This window comes from Lepidochelys kempii, chromosome 1 (assembly GCF_965140285.1).
Source record: "Lepidochelys kempii isolate rLepKem1 chromosome 1, rLepKem1.hap1, whole genome shotgun sequence".
In the NCBI taxonomy this organism is placed as follows: domain Eukaryota; kingdom Metazoa; phylum Chordata; order Testudines; family Cheloniidae; genus Lepidochelys; species Lepidochelys kempii.
The window spans coordinates 225,442,674-225,455,615 of NC_136380.1; the positions used below are offsets into that span (position 1 = coordinate 225,442,674).

At 41.4% G+C, this 12,942-nt stretch overlaps 1 protein-coding gene across 5 annotated transcripts in view; it reads left to right on the forward strand.

The window, feature by feature from the left end:
• Positions 1-12,942, forward strand: part of LRP6 (LDL receptor related protein 6) — a 242,877-nt gene that overhangs the window by 163,809 nt on the left and 66,126 nt on the right. For all 5 annotated transcript variants that reach the window (XM_073315558.2, XM_073315591.2, XM_073315582.2 and 2 more), the window contains 4 exons: positions 974-1,164; positions 7,751-7,960; positions 9,490-9,615; positions 11,773-12,009. In XM_073315558.2, the coding sequence (XP_073171659.2) occupies positions 974-1,164; positions 7,751-7,960; positions 9,490-9,615; positions 11,773-12,009 (764 nt within the window). The remainder of the gene's footprint in view (positions 1-973; positions 1,165-7,750; positions 7,961-9,489; positions 9,616-11,772; positions 12,010-12,942) is intronic.

A 12,942-nucleotide genomic window follows, 5' to 3' on the forward strand; every position in this document is an offset into this window, starting at 1 on the left:
TGGACTGGAGCTAGAAATTTGGCACAGCTACCCCTCTGTCATGAAGAAGAGGCAGCCAGGCCATATTTGAGTGACACTGCAACCCCATGCACCACGTCACAACATTACTCACTCAAATTTGGCTCAGCTGCCCCATAGATTTGAGGGGTGTTGCAACTCCATGTTCCTTACCCCCACCCCACCTTTACAGTCCTTTGGGCACTCATGGGCACCCCAGTCCCTAGGAAGAAGTGGAGTAGGCAACACTCCTAGTCCCCAGGAGAGGGGAGGATTGGATCCAAGCTTTTGGGGCTTCCTGGGAAGTAGAGATGCAGAAGAAGGATGGGGCCTGGAGCTCCCAAAACCACCTGGCTCCTGGTGGGGATGGTGTTTTTCAGGGCAGGGAGACCATCGGGCTGGGTGCAGTGGGGAAAGCTCAGAGCTGAGTGTGGGGAAGCTGGAGGGGAGTATGTGTGGAACTGGGTGCAGGACTGGGTATTGGGGAGCAGCAGGGGGAGTGTGTGGGGCTGGGTGCAGGGAGCTGTGGGCCCCAGCTGTAAGAGAATTCTGGTTATGTTCCTGTCCTCTTCACACGCATCCTGGTGAAATGCAGGGCAAGAGACATGGCCCCATCCTGCCTAGAAACAGCTCCTGTACAGATGGTCAGTTCCTCCTCCCTTGCACACCTGAGTGCTGAGAGAGAGAGCAAGCCTGTTTCCTGCATGTGTACTAGGCCCAGGTATCCTGTGTTCCCTTCCTCCTACCCCGGAGCAGAGCACCTGCAAAAGGGAAGGGACAGTTTAGCCTGACACTGAAAATGTTTTTTTACTCCCAAATCAGTTATTGTCTTAAATAGCTGCCTCCTCCCTCCCGCTTCGCACAGTAGTGAGAAGGGATGTTTGTCTCTCTGAGACATTGTTAGAGGGAAAAAAGTTATTTAATAAAAACCTGCATAATTTACTAATCTGTTTGACTCTAACTATTCCTGTTACAGGTACATGTATTTCACTAATCTGCAGGAAAGGTCACCCAAAATCGAGAGGGCAGCACTGGATGGAACTGAACGGGAGATCCTCTTTTTCAGTGGCTTGAGTAAACCTATAGCCCTAGCCCTTGACAGCCAGCTGAGCAAGTTATTCTGGGCTGATTCAGAGCTCCGGAGAATTGAGAGCAGTGACCTTTCAGGTAAAATAAAACTTATGTTTAGAAATTCATTTGCACTCTTAGTTGCTCAATATTAGTGCTGTTCACTTCAGTTTCTAGTTTCAAAACCTTGGTTAGCTTCTACTTCAAAGGCAGTTCACAAATAATCACTGCTCTTTTTCATGGACATCACTTTTTTGGAGTACTAGTACCTGTCAGGCAAACCAGGAAGTGTACAGTTGGTGAAAAATCTGTGCTATAGGGTTAAGTTGGCATGCACTGGCCATTTCTGTGCCTGTGGCAACATAAACTATGTAATACCTGCAATGTCTGTCCTTGTACTTCAGATGCATGTCCGTTCCCCCATTTGCATGCATGTATGAGATATGAGAGTAAGAGTAGAGACTGGTGATGGAAACTATAAATGAATTTGGTAGTAAAGTATTGCATTGATATATGCTCATTAATGATATAATAATGCTTTGGAATTCTGTAGTGCATTCCATCCAAGGACACCAATTTGCTTTCCGTCTTCTATTCATGTTTCATAACATGTCTGTATGATAGGACAAGTGGTATTATTTCAGTTGCAAGTGTGTGCAGTTTGCCCAGTGACACATGGTAAGTTAATGGAAGATCCAGAAAAAGAACTCTTGACTCTTAATCGGGTGTTATAACCAGTAGACCACACTTAGTACATTAAAACATTGAAATTTTGGTATGATGTATCCTTGGATGACCTTGACTATCACAGATTCAGTATCTGCAGGATTCAACTGACATCTGAAACTTACTCGTTCCTTGTTTCCCCTTTTGCATCTGTTATGTCAATTTTTAGAACACCAAAGTCGAAGGCTGGTGTAAATTATAAACCTACTCTTTTGTTTTTAAATTATCGTACTTAAAAAAAAAAAAAAAGCTGTCATCAGATTTTATGTATTGTTTATTAAAACCTCACCATTCCTTCCATGAACATGGAGAATTTTTTTTTCCAAAACACTCATCTTTAGACATTTGCACTGCAAGATAAGTTACAGCAATTTATCAGTGTAAATCCTATCTGTTCAGACAGATTGCTAGTTAAAGAATGCTGATTAATAGGCCTTTTTTTTTTAAACTGAGAGCATAATTTTTCTGCATTGTGTTCTTAAAAACTCTCTTGCTTCCTGTGTCTGCAGATGCTGTTACTCTTACAAAGAGAGACCGCATGCTTCATATGTGTGATAGGATAGGAGAGAGGAGAATGCTCCCAACAGATACCTGGGGCCTAGTTGTGTTGTCCTAATAATAGAAATCCCATTGAAGTCAATTGGACTTCTCACATGAGTAAAGGCTTGTCTACGCAGGGAAATGGACTGGAATAGTTCCTTATGTGGACAGTAGTTTGGAATAAAAGGTCAGTATATTCCAGAATAATTAGTTTATTTTGGACACACACTAATTATTCTGGAATACACTGACTTTTATTCTGGAACTGTGTGTCCACACAGGCAGCTAGTCTGAAATGGCTATTCCAGTCAGTTTCCCCCATGTAGGAGGGAAGTAATGGCAGGAAAGAAGTCCTGTTAGTCATGTTTCATTCTTGAGCAAACATGGATTTCTAAGCCTTTAGGATCTTCCTTTATGACAATCCTGGTGGGACTAGTGGACGCTTTGTGAACTTTGTGGTCCCCACTTTAGGATTTCTTATTTATATGAGGGATAAATATCACGGTCTTGGTTTAGTCACAAATAGTAAATTAATCTCAGTCATAAATATGGGTGAAAAACTGAGGTACTTTTTAAGAGACTGAGATTTTTAAGCTAAAAGTTTGTGCAATATGTTGAGAAATGTCATGTAGATCCCCCACCTCCTCACTGGATCATAAAAGAACTGTGTCCAAAGAAGTAAAACTTTTATTTTTGTAAAGGTTGACAGTAACAGTCGTGCTTCCCTTTGTGCGCCTCTCTGCCCCCTTCTTGACATCTCACAGCTAGTGTTCCCGCAACAGATGACTCATACTCATAGATTTTAAGGCCAGAAGGGACCATTGTGGTCATCTAGTTGACCTCTTGCGTTACACACACCATAGAACCTCACACTCGTAATTCCTGCATCAAGCTGGATATGTCCTTCTACAGAATCCATTAACATCTTTCCTAGGGCCAAATTCAACACTGGTGTAGCTCCAGATCAAGAAGTGAAAGCGCTGTCTGTATTTGAAAGCCGCGGGGGGAGGATTCTTAGGTGCTGTGTCAGAACACATGTCTACACTACAGGCACTGTAGCAGTATAGCTATGGCACCTTAGCTATGCCAGCATAACCTTACAGTGTAGACATAGACTACAGCGAAAGATGGGGGGTTTCTGTTGTTGTAGGAACTCCTACTCCCTGAGCAACGGTAGCTAGGTTGATGACAGCATTCTTCCATTGACCTAGCTGTGTCTGTGCTGGGGGTTAAGAGTCAGCGTAGTTGCGGCACTCAGGGATGTGGATTTTTAACACCACTGTGGACTGTAGAAAAGTCACTCTCTAGGTTTTAAGTGTAGACCAGGCCAGAATCTATCAGCTAATCACGATGAGACATCAGGCAAGCAACTTAACCTATCTGTGCCTCACTTTACCCATCTTAAAATGGAGATGATAATTAGTTTAACTTACTGTAAAGCACTGTGAGCGCATCTAATGAAAGCCTATAAAAATGCAAAACATTTATATTAATAAACATGAAATAATAAAACATTCAGGCATTATAATAATAAATAGATAACTTTTTGGTCCCAAAAGCAAATCTTGGCCACACGTTCCTTGGAAAAAAAATGGTAGCCTTTTATATGTGGTGGTTCATTGTACTAGTCTTTTTTAAAAATGTCAGTTACTTTTTTTTGCAAAGCATAGTGTAGTTGAACACGTTCACAAGCTATTACCTGCTGTAGGGGTTTTTGTTTTGTTTTTTTGTTTTGTTTTTTAAGTTTTAGATACAAATGACCTGAACACCCCAGAAGGTTTGGCAGTGTTTGGATTTAGATCCAAACATTCCAGCTGTGGGTTCTCTGAACTTTTAGTTCCTGTGATGAGTGTGTGTGAGTAAAAGTAAGTATAAGTGCAGGGCATAATAAATTCACTAAATCTGTTTACAGGTCACCAAATTCACAGTATAATTGTGCAGTGTAATCTAAGCTCTGGGGTTTTTTTTAAATATAAGTTTCTAGCCCTAGAGTTGTGAAGAAAATAAATGTAAAAAGTTAATGTAAAGTAGCGCAGAGTAAGTTTACAGGCCATCTTCAGCAATAGCTCTGAGACAAGTATGAACTGTGCTCCCTTTCATCTGAATGGAATTTTAACTCTGAAATCTAATAATGACCATTTAAAAGTCAGTGCTGTTAAATAATTCTCACTGTAGCATAAACATTCAGCTAATGTGCTTCTCCTGGTCGCTGCCGAGGGTTGCTAATATAGAGAACGGAGAGGGAGTCTTCACTGGGGAAAAGGGTATATTCCTAATTCAAATTAACTAACACATGGTAACTAACGCAAAGTAAAAACCTAGTGAAGGCAAGGCAATTTATAATTTTCACACTAGTTTGCAGGTTGAGTTAACTCCCTCATAGTTTTCAAGGGTTTACATTTTCCTACTAACTAGTATGAAAACTACAAAGTGCCTTGTCTTCACTAGGATTTTACATCATATTAGTGATGAATGAACAACTCCCCTTTTTCCCCTGATGAAGACAAGTCCGAAGAGCTCAAGCCCATGCACAAAACTTAAAATTGCTGTTGATTCTTTCCAGAAGGGTTAGGGGAAGAAAGTACTTCCCCTCCTCTTTGCCAAAAGTCTTAATCACCTCATGAGAGCCAAAACCCCAAACTGCCTTATAGCTGAACCACTTGGTAATAGCGACCATAATGTAATTAAATTTAACATCCTTGCAGGGGAGAAAACACCAAAGAAGCCCACCACTGTAGCGTTTAACTTCATAAAGGGGAACTACACAAAAATGAGGACGTTAGTTAAATGGAAATTAGAAGGTATAGTCACAAAAGTGAAATGCTTGCAAGTTGCATGGAAATGTTTTAAAAACACCATAATAGACTCAAATAAAATTAAACATATTTTAAAATTAAAAAACATATTAAGCAGATCAAAAAAATGTTACCATGGCTAAACAACAAAGTAAAAGTAGTGGTTAAAGGCAAAAATGCATCCTTTAAAAATTGCAAGTTAAATCCTACTGAGGAAAATAGAAATGAGCATAAATTCTGGCAAGGCAAATATAAAAATATAATTAGGCAGGCCAAAAAATCATTTGAAGAGCAGCTACCCAAAGACTCAAACTACCAGCAAAAAAAATTTTAAGTACATCAGATGCAGGAAGCCTCCCAAACAATCAGTGGGGCCACTGGACAATTGAGGGGCTAAAGGGATGCTCCAGGAAAATACGGCCATTGCTGAAAAAGCTAAATGAATTCTTTCACATCCTCTGCCGTGAAGACTGATGCAGGAAGATTCCCACACCTGGGCCATTCTTGTTAGATGACCGATCTGAGGAACTGTCCCAGATTGAGGTGTCAGTTGAGGAGGTTTTGGTACAAATTGATAAATTTAACAGTAATAATTTGCTAGGACCATATGGCATTCACCCAAGAGTTCTGAAGGGGCTCAGATGAGAAGTTGCAGAACTACTAACTGTGGTATGTAACCTAGCATTTAAATCAGCTTCTGTACCAGATGACTGGAGGATAGCTAATGTGACACCAAATTTAAAAAAAAGGCTCCAGAAGCGATCCTGGCAATTACAAGCTGTTAAGCCTAACTTCAGTACCAGGTAAATTGGTTGAAACTATAGTAAAGAACAGAATTATTAGACGCTTAAATGAACACGATTTGTTGGGGGAAGAGTCAATATGGCTTTTGTAAAGGGAAATCATGCCTCACCAATCTATTAGAATTCTTTGATGGGGTCAAAAAACAATGGTGATCAAGAGTACCAGCATTTGACAAGGTCCCTCACCAAAGGCTCTTAAGTAACCTAAGCAGTCCTGGGATAAGAGGGAAGGTCCTCTCCTGGATCAGTAACTGGTTAAAAGACAGGAAACAAAGGGTAGGAATAAATGATCAGTTTTCGGAATGGAGAGAGGTAAATAGCGGTGTCCCCTAGGAATCTGTACTGGGACCAGTGCTGTTCAACATATTCATAAAGGGTCTGGGAAAAGGGGTAAATGGGTGGCAAAATTAGCAGATGATACAAAATTACTGAAGACTGTTAAATCCAAAGCAGATTTACAAAGGGATTTCACAAAACTGGGTCACTGGGCAACAAAATGGTGGATGAACTTCAGTGTTGATAAGTGCTAAGTAATGCACATTGGAAAACCTAATCCCAACAGAACGTTAGGAACCATTAGGAAAGAGAGAGATAATAAGACAGAAAATATCATATTGCCTCTATATAAATCCATGGTACGCTCACATCTTGAATATTGTGTGCAGTTCTATTCACCCCGTTTCAAAAAATATATATTAGAATTGGAAAAGATACATAGAAGAGCAACAAAAATGGTTGAGTATGGAACAGCTTCTGGATGAGGAGAGATTAAAAAGAATGGTACTGTTCAGCATGGAAAAGAGACGACTAAGAGGGGATATGATAGAGGTCTATAAAATCATGACTGGTGTGGTGAAAGTGAATAAGGACGAGTTATTTACCCCTTCACGATGCCCAGGAACTGGGGTCCCCTGAAATTAATAGGCAGCAGGTTTAAAACAAACTAACGGAAGTACTTCACACAATGCACTCAGTACTTAATTTGTAATGAAAGAGGTGCCAGGGCTCAAGCAATTTTTCTTACTTTCATAACTGATGCGACAAGCCCGGAGATGCTGGGGCTATGAACCACCAAGCCTAGAGATGCCTGGGCTCAGCCTGGGCAAGCCCTGGCACAAAACTATAATGAGGTTGTTAAAAAATTAGATAAGTTAATGGAGGACAGATCCATCAATGGCTATTAGCTAAGAACGTAAGGGATGCGATCCCATGCTCTGGGTGTCCCTAGCCTCTGATTGCCAGAAGCTGGGAGTAGACAATGGGATGGATAACTCAGTGATTACTGGTTCAGTTCATTCCCTCTGAAGCATCTGACATCGGCCACTGTCGGAAAACAGCATGCTGGGCTAGATTGACCATTGGTCTGGCCCTGTATAGCTGTTCTTATGCCTTATACCCACTTTTTCTATACCCTTCCAGCAGTTGGAACATCTAGCTGCTTCTAGAATGCAGTTGTGAGTTATCAGCACAGTACAATTTGCAGTACAAAATGAAAAAGTTGAGTCAGCGTAAAGCTGAATTTAATATCAAAGTAACACAAGTGGTACTATGCTCACTATACTACTGACTGTAATATAAAATTAAAAACACCTTCCATTTTTTTGCATTTCCCTGAAGCTACCTTGGAGCTTCCACTCCCTGCGCTGGTGTATTGTGTATATTGGGGATCTGGCTGCAGAATTTAAATCCAGACAACTATTGAGGACATACGACTGTGTGCGTGCGTGCATGTGTAATATGCTTATTTACATCTATGTAAAATGTGTTCATGATGATATCTTGGTCTCTTCCAATTGTTAAACCACAACCTCCTTTCCAAAGGGGCAAATCGAATAGTTTTAGAAGACTCCAATATCTTGCAACCCGTTGGGCTGACAGTATTTGAAAACTGGCTGTACTGGATTGACAAGCAACAACAAATGATTGAAAAAATCGACATGACTGGTCGAGAAGGACGTATGAAAGTCCAGGCTCGTATTGCACAGCTCAGCGACATACATGCAGTTAAAGAACTAAACATCCAGGAATACAGTAAGTACCATCCCTATTAGCAAGAAGCAATTGGGGGTGTGGGGTTGGGGTGGGAAGTGGCGCAACAGGGGATTATTAATGGCATAGGGAGACATTTCTTCCTATGTCACTGATTTAAATCCACCCCAGATCAGTAGTGGCCAAAAGGCTGATAAGGGGCCTGTGTGGAGTTTTCTCAGCACAACTCCCAGTGGACAGGAGACCATAACAAAAACCACTATCACGTTTTGTCACAGAGGATGTCTCTACACTGGCGCTGGAAGGTGTGATTCCCAGCTTGAGGAGACATACCTACTTTAGCTCTGATTGAGCTGGCACACTAAAGAGAAGGGAAGCCATGGTGGTGTGAGCACCTGGAGGGGCTAGCTGCCTTGAGTTCTGATCCTGATCAGAATGATATAGTGCAGGTCTCCTTGAGCTAGAAATTACACCTTTCAGCTCCATTGTAGACATACCCTAATGGGCAACCTTATAGGTAGTCCTATGACAGACACTAAGGATTGAGTGGATATAGAGACTAAAATACCATCTTAGTCCTAGAGGAGGTTCCTTTGGATCAGGGTTGTGGCACATTAATGGGGTAGAGTAGTTAAGCTTAACCTGCCACATGCTTTGTCTGTTTAGAGAACTTCAGCCCTTTTCACCAGGAGTAAATACACTCAACTAGTTTCTAAACTTTTTTTTTCAAGAGCACAAACTTTTTCCTAACTTGAAATGAATGGGGGGTTGGCTGGGGCTGGGTGCAGCCAAGTGGAGCCACAGCCATCATAGAGGAAGCAATCACGTTAACATAAGTATGATGTATGCTTTGAACTGGAGAATTTTTTTAGGAAACTGTCTGGGGATATTAATTAAAGCAGACGACTACTAGCTTTGTTTGCCATTAATCACAGTAAATCTGTCAAGAATTTCAAGAAGAAACAGGGCATCCTTATTAAACATTAAAATGAAAAGACATATTTATCTAGATCATATTCATTTGAGTTTTGGAGGCAGTGCAAATACTTCAGGCTTTGTAAATCAGAAAAGTTTGCTTTTTTTTTTATTGGCTTAGAGAGAGCAAGTGAGTGCAGTATTAAATTTTAGGCACCTTTGTTGTATTCTTCCAGAACTAATTCCACCTTTCCCAAGAAACAAACCTTTAGGTTTTGTTTCCTGTTTTTAAAAGGTTGCACTGCGTGATTTTTTTTTTTATGATGCTTCAGATCACAAATAATTATAAATGTCTGTGAAGGAAAAAAAATACTCTGGAGCTGCTTGTCTCGAAGGTTTTCCATTTGGGAAGGGAGAAAGGGAGGCAGGCCATTGTCATAATGAGCTCCATTCAGGTGAACCTCCTGTGTCCATGAGGAGCCCCACTGCAGGGGATCTACCCCATCTGAGCTCATTATGGGATCAGGGCCTGAAAAAGTAAATCTGGATTATTTTTTACCCAAGCTTTACTAATTAGTTTCTTCTTTCTAAATAATCTCAACCAGGCATGTGGGTTTGGGGTTATATTGCATAAAGATCTTGTTTATAAATTGCAGGACAGCATCCTTGTTCTCAAGATAATGGCGGGTGTTCGCACATTTGTATTGTGAAGGGTGACGGTACAACCCGGTGTTCTTGTCCAGTGCACCTTGTTCTGCTTCAGGATGAACTATCCTGTGGAGGTAAGTCCTTCCAGTTGTCTGCATTTCCTTAGTTGAACCCCTAACATATGGTTAGGACGGCCTTCATGTTAGCCACAATCCTCAATCTGGGAGAAGTTCTGGAGGGGGAAAGGTAAGTGCCATGAGGGGATGAGCTTTCCTGCATAAGATGTCTTGAACAATGCTTTTCCACACCGAGTATCTGGATACCATTTTGGTCTCTTCAATAGCTCCACAACTAACCTGTCCCAGTGAGTGGTGTTAATTAACTCTGAGGCAAGAAGGCTTTTCAAGATACAGATTTCCATTGTCCTTAGTAACTAAAAGGACACTGAGTTATTTCAGGTTGTTTTTTTTAAATTCAGTGGTTTGTAATACCATCTGAGAAAGCTGAGCTGTTTCCCCCTCCCTACCTTCGTTAGTGTGACATTTTCTATTTGACACACAGGTGACTTTGAAAACAGCTGAAATTAATTGAGCTGGTTTTGTTTAACCTGCTACTTTAAAGCACACTACAACACTTTTGTGTGGCTTCCCCAGGACCACCAGTGCTAAACACATAGCTCTTGGCGAGAGGTATTTTTAAGTTAGCTGCTGCTAAAGAGGGAGCACAGAGCACTGTTTTTGTGAACCTTGCCTTAGTGGCTTGGAAAAATAAAAATCATTGTGGGTACAGTAAGACTCAAAGCCCTGATTAACACTTGATAGAAAAAATTGTCGTAACTACCTCAGGCAGGTTCAGTTTAGGGGCTCATAATTCTGCAATAAATATAAACAGGAAGTACAAATGAGTTTTTCAGTCTACTCCTTGGCACCACCCTAGAGGTGGGTAATTAGCACCCTTGGGGGTATTCTCAGCAGAGGCCAAGGACTGACTAACCCATGGGGCTTGGAGGTGGCTCTTCTAGATGAGAATTTAGGCAGAGTACTGTGAGGGGAACCGGAACCTCTTTTGCCTTCATTGTACCTGATCCTTGGCTAAACAGAGGACTTTAGTCTCTAGGGTGCTGATTTGTCAACTTCTTGCCTCTGCTAAATTCTCTCTCACACACACACACACACACTCACTCTCTCTCACTCTGAAAACAAGAGGTGGAGGATCAACAATCCTTGCACTGAATTTTTAAAATAGCAAATTGTTTCCCCAAATTGTTGTCGATCATTCTGATTCTGGGGTCTTCTGTTTTGTGTACCATCTATCCTTCCTTCTTCCTCTTCATTTCCATCTTCAAAGTCATCCCATGCACACCACTCCAAACTGCAGCTGGAGGTGGAGAGGGAGAGTCATTCTAGAGCAATGGAAGATGCTGCCCCTCTGGCCAGGCCCTGCTGGTTCAAGGAGGGAAGTAGAGGAGAGCTCAGGAGCTTCATTCTCTTTCTGTTGACATTTTGAGTGGATTTGTTGAGCAATTCTGTAGCCAGCAAGGCGACATGTGGTCACACAGTGGAAAAAAGAACTAACATAATCCAGATATTTTCTGAGTGCAAATTTAATGTTAGGCCAAAAAAGGGCCTCTTCGTTTAAAAAAAAAAAAAATGAACGCTTACTACATAAGATTAACAGTTACTGTAGTAAATGTTAAATAACTGCTAACAGCTGTGTGGAGATAGCAGGAGTTGACTTGACGGAGCAATTTTTTTGTCTTTCTAAAACAAGTTTGGCTGAACACAGTTATAGAGGGCACATAACTAGACATTGAGTCACAGCACATCCATCTGCAGCACATTATATCCTTTTAATGTTTTCTATACAATTATTGTTGAACATTAAAAAGAAAGCGAGCCATTTTTTGTGCACACAGTGGGATTGCGGGAAAGGGGGAAAAGAGGAAGAGAAACACTCTCTGTGTGTTGACTTCAAGTGAAAACCTTTGAAGACTTAATGAAGTACAAGGGAAGGGTATACTGTGCTGGTGGAGAATTGTCCTTTGAATTTTGCGTGCATATGTTTCTTCGTCCTCTCTTTGTGCCAGTTTGTATTCCAGTTACATGAGCCTGCACTCTGGCATATGAAGCTCAGAGCTGCACCAATCACTGAGGGGGAAAAAAATACCTTGCATGGGGTATGTTTGTCGAAGAGTTGGGTTCTCCCACCTCTCTCCTTTAAGATGTGCTGCTTGTAGACATGGATTATTGATGTGTTCCTTTGGGTTTGTTTTTGTTTCCTTTTTTTAAAAGAACCCCCAACATGCTCCCCTCAGCAATTCACCTGTTTCACGGGGGAGATTGACTGCATCCCAGTGGCCTGGCGCTGTGATGGATTCACTGAATGCGAAGACCATAGTGATGAAAAGAACTGCCCTGTCTGTTCAGACTCCCAGTTCCAGTGTGAAAGCGGACAATGCATAGACAGCGTTTTCCGGTGCAATGGAGAGGCAAATTGCCAGGACAACTCAGATGAAAAGAACTGTGAAGGTATAGTGGATGCTTGGGAGTTAAGCACCTAAATACCTTTAAAATCTGGTCCCTGGTTGATAGAGCACTAGATTAGGAGCCAGCGGATCTTGATGTGATTCCCAGCTCCGTCACTTGTTTGCTGTGTGAGCTTTGGCAAGTGTCTGTGTCTCAATTTGCCCAATTGTAAAATGGGGATAATGAAACTGACCTCCTTTGTAAAGCACTTTGAGGTCTACTGATGCCATTTAAGAATGAGATGATATTTTATTTCAAGCTCTAAAAATCTCAAAGCATTGGACTTAGTTTTGTGTTTAATTGTTTGCTGAGAGAGCTGTTTGAATGCTTCTTATTGACTAATGGAAACTGTGGGAAAATGAGATTACTATTAATTTATTATATAATATCTGAATACAATGGAATTTAAAGTGGGTGTGAGTATGGATGGGTGAGAATGCAGATGGATGAGAGAGTTTTGGAGATGTCTTCCACCTGCAAACTCCAACAAAAGGCAGCATGCAAAGAAGTGATACTAGTGTGCCAAATGTGAACAGCCTCCGATTTTTGTAGTTTGAGGTTTTTTTGTAAATTAAATGAATTTTCATGTTGGTTGGAAGTTTGGAGTCTGAAGTCCTGTGTCAGTAAAACAAGTGTAACACACGCAAGTTGTCCTTCTCCATCTGACTGCCCTGACAGTATGTCTCAGCCTCGGCCTGGAGGGGCTGCTTCTGAGCGTGAGGGGATAGCCATTTTCGCACATCCATTCAATCAGTTTCCTCTTCTGAGGCCTTAAAAACTTCTGAATCTGAAGGGACTGCTTTAAAGTCAGTTGCTAGGACGAGGGCTGAGAATGCAGGCCCCAAGCCAGTCTTCAGTTGGGAATGATTTAGGAAACTAATGATCTCGGCCAGATTTCAACAAGCTGACTGGTTTGGAATGAAAGTCTCCCTATCC